Below are 6,611 nucleotides of genomic sequence, written 5' to 3' on the forward strand. Positions count from 1 at the left end.
CAGTTTACCTGAATTTGCGATAGAAGTCCTCTAGCTACGCACGGATTTCATTATCCCCCTTTTTCTTAATTGTACTGTGAAAGCAAACACCAATGGCGCTCGGACTGCCCAAGCTGCTCATCACAGCTCTGCCCGTGCCCCGGAATAACCAACAGAGAGTCTCGGTTGGTCAAATTGGCTCAGTCTAGGAACGCGGAGGGCTGAGACTTGCCGGAGCAAGGGTTTGGGGACGCCGCAGTTGCCCCACGGCCGCGGTGGCCTCCTGGCCAGGCCGCCCTCCATCCTCAACTGCCGCGGAACCCCCGTCGTTACTCACTCCGTTCTTAAAGGGAACTCGGCCAGGAAACACGCAGGACCGGCCTCCACCCCTCAGCTCGCGTTTCCACGGCCACGCTGCCTTCCCAGAGAACTCCGTTTATTCTGACCCACTCCCAGGCGCCTTTAGCCCTTATTGCCCTCAGCATTTAGCGCTGAGCACCCCAGTTCTGCGGTGCTTCCCCCTTCCCAAGAAGGCTCAGTTTTAAGAGCTGGTTTACCTGTCCAGCTTTAACACCGCTGCAAACCCAGTCTAGAGAGCGCACGACTCCCCAGCGTTTGAGAAGTGCCTCAAATTCACAATTAAAAAGTCTATTTCTTCGGAGTTAAACATCCTATTTCCACTAAAACAGTCCCATGACGGATGTTTTCAGGTCATTTCAGAACACTGTGCACTCACAGATGAACTACCCATTTTTTTTTCACCCCAGTGACCACCACAGTACTTTGCACGAATAACAGCAAAACATAAAGCTTCCGACAATAACCAGGCTTAAGAAAGAAAACTAGAACTTACGTTAAACTTGATAGTGGTGCCAGTTGGAGCAGCGGTAAAACTGGTTGGGCCAAAGAGTGAGCCCGACGTGCTCCCGAAAGGATTGGAAGTCGTGTTGGTGGTTCCAAAGAGACCTCCGCTGCTGGTACTGGTTCCAAAGTCTGGAAAAAAAAAAAACAAAACAAACAGATCAGCACTAAACCAAACCTGAATGTTAACACTCAAACACAAATATTTTATTCAAATTACAAAAAAGTTTGGAAATGGAAAAAAAAACACCACTAGAAAAAAAATTTCCAGCAGAGATGGGAACCAATAGTCTGTCAACGCAATATTGTGCTGCAGGAGCCCCCAACTCCTCACCCAGGAAGCACCAGAATAACCAGTTTCATTCTGCTCCTGACAGTGCTAAGAAATCACGTATAGAAAGGGAACCAATGAGGTTCCTTTTATTTCTCAGAAAGGTCTGCGAGCAGCTGCTTCTGCTTCGGAGAGTTACAGCAGAGTTTAAAAGGCATTTCAAGCATTCTGGTGCCAGAAGCAAAACCAACCATAACTGTCCTACGACAGCAGAATAAAAAGCTAAAATCAAGCAGCACCAAAAGACGTTTAAGAATAGAAAATGCCAATTGACCGCCTTTTTAAACTTATTTTAAAACTTATGACTAGAATCACAGCTACAGAGTTGGTAGCGTGTCAGGCTCACCCATGCCTACTGCAAACCACAATAGTGTCTTGATATCCTTCAGGAGAGAAAAACAAACCCAAAAGCCACCAAATCCCCACATTGACGCTTGTACCGGACCCACAGGTCCATCCTGCGACCTGTGCTCCCCAACCAAAGCAAATGAGCAAAGCTGAGGAGAGCTGGGGCAGCAGGACTCACTTCCAAAGCCGGCTGGCTTGTTCTGCGCAAAGGCATTGCTCTGGGACGAGAAGAGCCCGCCACCCGTGCTGGTGGTGCCAAACAGGCTGTTGGACGTGCCGGTGGACGTGCCAAACCCAAAGCTGGTGCTGGTGGAGGAGGTGGCTGGCTGGTTGAACGTGGTGGAACCAAACAATCCTCCTGGAGACAGAAAGACTACTCGTTATTTGCAATCATCAGTTGATGGGGGTTTTTTGTTGTTTGGGGTTTGTTTTTGTTGGTTGGCTGGCTTTTTCTTGTTGCTTTTGTTGATGCTTGGGGTCTTTTTCCCTGCCCTGTCCCCCCTCTTTTTTAATAACATCCTTCCTTCAGGATCACGGTCTGCACCACAACCCCAGCATGTACCCGGTTTTGTCTGCGTGCTCCCGAAGAGGCCTCCAGTGTTGTTGTTCGACCCGAAGGCCGACGTCCCAAACGCTCCTCCGCTCGTCGTGCCAAAGCCAGCATCTGAAAATCAGCATTACCGCTTAGACAAAACCACATTCTAAACACATGCACTGGAAACTAAACACCGTCACCACCTTTTTAACTAACCAGAAGACATTTGTGCAGGACTACCTATATGTCAGTGTCTGGGATAAGCAAAGAGATGTAATTAATGGTTGCCCAGAGCTCTTGAAGCAACAGGCTACGATAATTGAGTCATATTTCTACAGAGTGTAAAGACACAGCTCTGCAAGGCCCCTGTGGCACCTGGAAGTTGCTCTTCTCATACCTTGGTTTAGGAGCAATATAAACAGAATATACACCATCTTATAGTCTGATTTAATGGCTAAAACCCCCCTCAATGTGGTATTTATGACGTGCATCTCCAGAAGACACTCTTCAGATTCCACGCTTTGCTTTTTCCTTCCAAGTCTTCCCAACAGATCCAGTCCCAACTGAAAGAACCCCCCTCTGCCCTGGCAAGATGAGCTTCACCTGAGCACTGGAGTTTCCTTTTAAAAAAGGGTGTTTCAACAACTGTACGTGGAATTTTGGTATCTCCCCAAATTAACGCCTGTGTTAGGAGAGAAGCTCAGGGCTCCCGAACCCAATCCACAGCCTCGCGGTGCCCAGTTCCATCCCAGTTCCCCTGACCCTCCGGTCCAACACTGGGATAAAACATCCAGAAGGACTGAAAGGTCAGTTCACTCACTTTGTCCAAAAGTCGAGGTTGTCCCAAAGCCGGTGCTGCCTCCAAATGGAGTGCCAAAGGATTTGTTAAACATCTTCAGGCTCTAGTAGGTTTCTCCCTTAAACCTGGGGAAAAAAAGAAAAAAGAGAAATCAGCTTTAAAGAAAAGTTTATCTTGAAAACTAAATTTTCATCTTCCTTGTTGTTGATGTAAGTGATCTAATGTGAGTACTCATGGCACAAAGCGCATGACAGCATGTTTAGGTGACACTGAACAACTGAGAACAGCCACAACACTAACACTTTAGTGCCACGAGTGAGCTCCTTCCACCCCAATTTTACAGCTGGATTTTCCGTATGTCTTACAGACTGAAACGAACAAATAAACCAAACTGCTCCCCTGATCGCGTGTTCCCAACAAAATCCTCGAGAACACCTAACGCCGACAGCACTTCCCATGTGTTTCCACTCCCTTTGATCCACATCAAACAACAAACTGATTTTTGCTCAGCCACCTCAAGGCAAGAAGGGGCAGACCCCGAATGCCCCGAGAACACGTGCAGGGATCCGCAGGATTTTCTGTGATTTTGTGTTAAACACTATTTGCCAACCACTTCAAACAAGACCCAAAGTGGAAACGCGCTCACAAGAATTACCAGAATACGCTGCCCATCTGCTTCCCATTTATCACTCATGTGCTGCACTGGGATTTTCCCGACTTTCTCAAAGCTTTTGGTTTAAAATACTTGTTCAAGGGAGATTTACCCCATGTAGGCAGGGGCCCAATTTACCTTTACAACATCCTTTGTTTTATTCACAGATACATTTAGCAACACAACCTCACTCCAATCCCTCCTCCAGGTACAAACACAATGTTAGAGCTTTTTTTTCTTTTCAACAAAACCACCCAAGCTAAACCAAAACAGACCCTCAGCCACACTCCAGCCTGAGAAATTTGGAGTATTTTTCTGTATCGGGCCTAACACGTGTTAGCTCCACCAGTGAAAACACCAATATCATTGGGGGGAAAAAAATCCTTGTTGGCTAATCCACAGCAGCACAGAACTCCTACATTTAGAAAACTGTATTTACAAAGCACTACTCACTATCGCGTCCGGATAGCACTGTTCTGTGTAATGACACGCTCGCTTTCAGCATTTCAGCATTTTTTAAACCCAGTTTAGGTTTTCCAGGAGGCTCAACATCCAGGATAACAACAAACTCCTACCCAGTATTCTCCACTTGCAGCATTCTCCGACAATTTATGTCCATCTCCCCAAACCTCATCTGGGTTTTGAGCAGCCGCAGTGACCCCCCACACCTCTGCAGCCACCCCGGAACACAACGGCCAAATGCAAACCAGCATCTGACGCTTTCATATTGAAGAGTAACTAAAAAGAGGTTTTCGGGAATCTTCAACAACTCAAACAAGCAGCAAGTCCCAGTTTAGTGGTGTTAAGAGCCACTTGTTTGCACCTGCGAGCACTGACAGACTCCCCTGTGCACATTAAGAGCTGCTGAGCCACCCCCTTCCCCAAAATCACCTGCTGTGCCCCAGCAGAGCCCAGCTTTGCAGAGCTCAGCTTTGCAGAGTGGGATGAGCCGCAGAGCCAACTCCTTTTCCCCAAAATCACCTGCTGTGCCCCAGCAGAGCCCAGCTTTGCAGAGCGGGATGAGCCGCAGAGCCAACTCCTCTTCCCCAAAATCACCCACTGTGCCCCAGCAGAGCCCAGCTTTGCAGAGCCCGGCTTTGCAGAGCAGGATGAGCTGCAGAGCCAACTCCTCTTCTCCAAAATCCCCTGCTGTGCTCTGGCACCACCCTACATGGCTTCCCAGAGCATCCACCGCCCAATGCAGCAAACTTCACCATTCACTCCCCCTTACGCTCCACCACCTGCCAGGATGCCTTAAAAAAAATCCTACCTCTTTGTTCTATGCTTTTAAGACAAATTTTACCCTGATGTGAGTGCGCTCCTTGACCTCTGCACACCCACCTCAGCTATGTTCATTATTTCTCTATTTCTACAGGTTATTTTCGATCATCTCACTGGGTCCCTAATCAAGTCTCACTGAAGACCAGATATAAAGTGTCTACACAGTTTTCGGTTGTTCAATCTTATTTGTTCCTCTCAGCCCTATTTCCAGTTCACAAAGCCCCCCTTCTTCCACCATCCCCCGATTTATGCTGATGCTTCTTCACAGTCAGGACACCAAGAATTGTTAAATTCCAAATTCTATTTCAGAAGAAACCTGGAGTGGAATTTTCTAAAACTCAAGCAGGTTATTAAAAGGCTTCACGCTCCCGTGGGGTTTGGAGCTTCCTTGTTTTCCTGTGACACCCACCACCCCTCAGCAGCGCAGGTTGGGCGAACCCTCACCAGAAGAACCGGGACTTTATGCGGTCGCTGATGCCACCGACACATCCGAGCACCTTGAACCCGGGGCAGGGAGGGGGGACAGTGCATGCAGACAAGGGGCTCGCACAGGGCTGTGCTGTGTTAATCAAACGTGCTCTGAGCTGTCCCAGGAAAACACGCTCAGAGCGCCTGACTGCAGAGGCAGCGAAGAACTTTGGAAGAGCTGGAGCAAGATTAATAGAAGTCGGGATTTTTATACAACGACCCTCCGCTACTTGCCGGCCACCAGCTCCCGCGGATGGGGACCCATCCCCTCGCTGCTGAAGGAAAGGGTTTTAATTGCAGTTTTACAGCAACACCGCATAAAGCTCCAGCCACATCCAAACATGACTAACCCATTAACAGAGCTTTAAATCACCACCCCAAGAGCAAGTGGACCTTTCGACTACCCACCGTGGCGCAGAGCCAGGCCCCAGGGACCCCCCAAGTGCCCTGGCCCCAGGGGACCCTCCCCAAGAGTCCTGATCCCAGGGACCCTCCCAAAAGCCCTGATCCCAGGGACCCCCTCAAGAGACCTGGCTCCAGGGTCCCCCCAAGAGTCCCGATCCCAGGGACCCTCCCGGAGCCCCTGCCCCAGGGAACCCCGAGAGACCAGCCCCAGGGTCCCCCCGGAGCACCGGCCCCAGGGACCGCCCCCCCGAGCCCCACTCGCCGCAGTGCCGGGGAAGCACCCGCAGCCCCCAGCTGTCCCCGCGTTACCGGCTCTCCGGGCTCTCCTCGCCGGCCTCCCGCGCACACGCCGGCACCGCCGCCACAGCCGGAAACCCAAAGAGCCCAGAGGCCCCGGAGCCGCCACCTCCCGCAGCCGCGGGGACCCCGCAAGGGACAGGCGGGCCCCGCGCACCTCCCCGCCGCCCTCCCTCCCGCTCCGGGCCCCTCCGAGCGCTCCCGCCCCCGCCCACCCCCCCGCTCCGGGCCCGCTGCCTCAGGCCGGCCCGGTCGCCCGGAGCCGCGCTACGGAACAAAGGCCGCGCAGGCGGGCGTTGCGCCCGGCCCGGCGGGGCAGGGGGGCGGCGCCGGGGCCACCCGCGGTGCTCACCGGGGCAGGCAGCGCGGCCGGGCCGCTCCAGGCCGCTCCCGCGGTGCCGCCGCCTCACGGGCCGGGAAGCTGCGTCACAGCCCGCTCCGCGCGCCTCCCAGCCGCCCCCGCGCCCCGCCGCCGCCCGCCCCATTGGCCGGCCCCGCCCCAGCGCCCGCCACCCATTGGCTGCCGCGCTTTGAAAGCGAGGCAGCTCCCCCCCCTTCCCCTAAGGGGACTGAGAGGGCTTCTCGCTGATTGGGTGAAGTGCTTCCTGACGTCCGCCGCGCCTTGAGCGACGATTGGTTCGACGCGCGTCGGGGT

General features: G+C 52.5%; 1 protein-coding gene across 1 annotated transcript in view; it reads right to left on the reverse strand.

Annotated features, from left to right (window-relative positions):
- The window catches only part of NUP98 (nucleoporin 98 and 96 precursor), a 43,070-nt gene extending 36,645 nt beyond the window's left edge, over positions 1 to 6,425 (reverse strand). The window contains exons 1-5 of the mRNA XM_065627042.1: positions 6,309 to 6,425; positions 2,875 to 2,978; positions 2,082 to 2,183; positions 1,698 to 1,877; positions 833 to 972 (exon numbers count right to left, since the gene is read on the reverse strand). Coding sequence (XP_065483114.1) covers positions 833 to 972; positions 1,698 to 1,877; positions 2,082 to 2,183; positions 2,875 to 2,947 — 495 coding nt within the window. The 5' untranslated portion in view covers positions 2,948 to 2,978; positions 6,309 to 6,425. The remainder of the gene's footprint in view (positions 1 to 832; positions 973 to 1,697; positions 1,878 to 2,081; positions 2,184 to 2,874; positions 2,979 to 6,308) is intronic.
- Between the last annotated feature and the right edge of the window lie 186 nt (positions 6,426 to 6,611).

This window comes from Caloenas nicobarica, chromosome 1 (genome assembly GCF_036013445.1).
Source record: "Caloenas nicobarica isolate bCalNic1 chromosome 1, bCalNic1.hap1, whole genome shotgun sequence".
Lineage (NCBI taxonomy): Eukaryota > Metazoa > Chordata > Aves > Columbiformes > Columbidae > Caloenas > Caloenas nicobarica.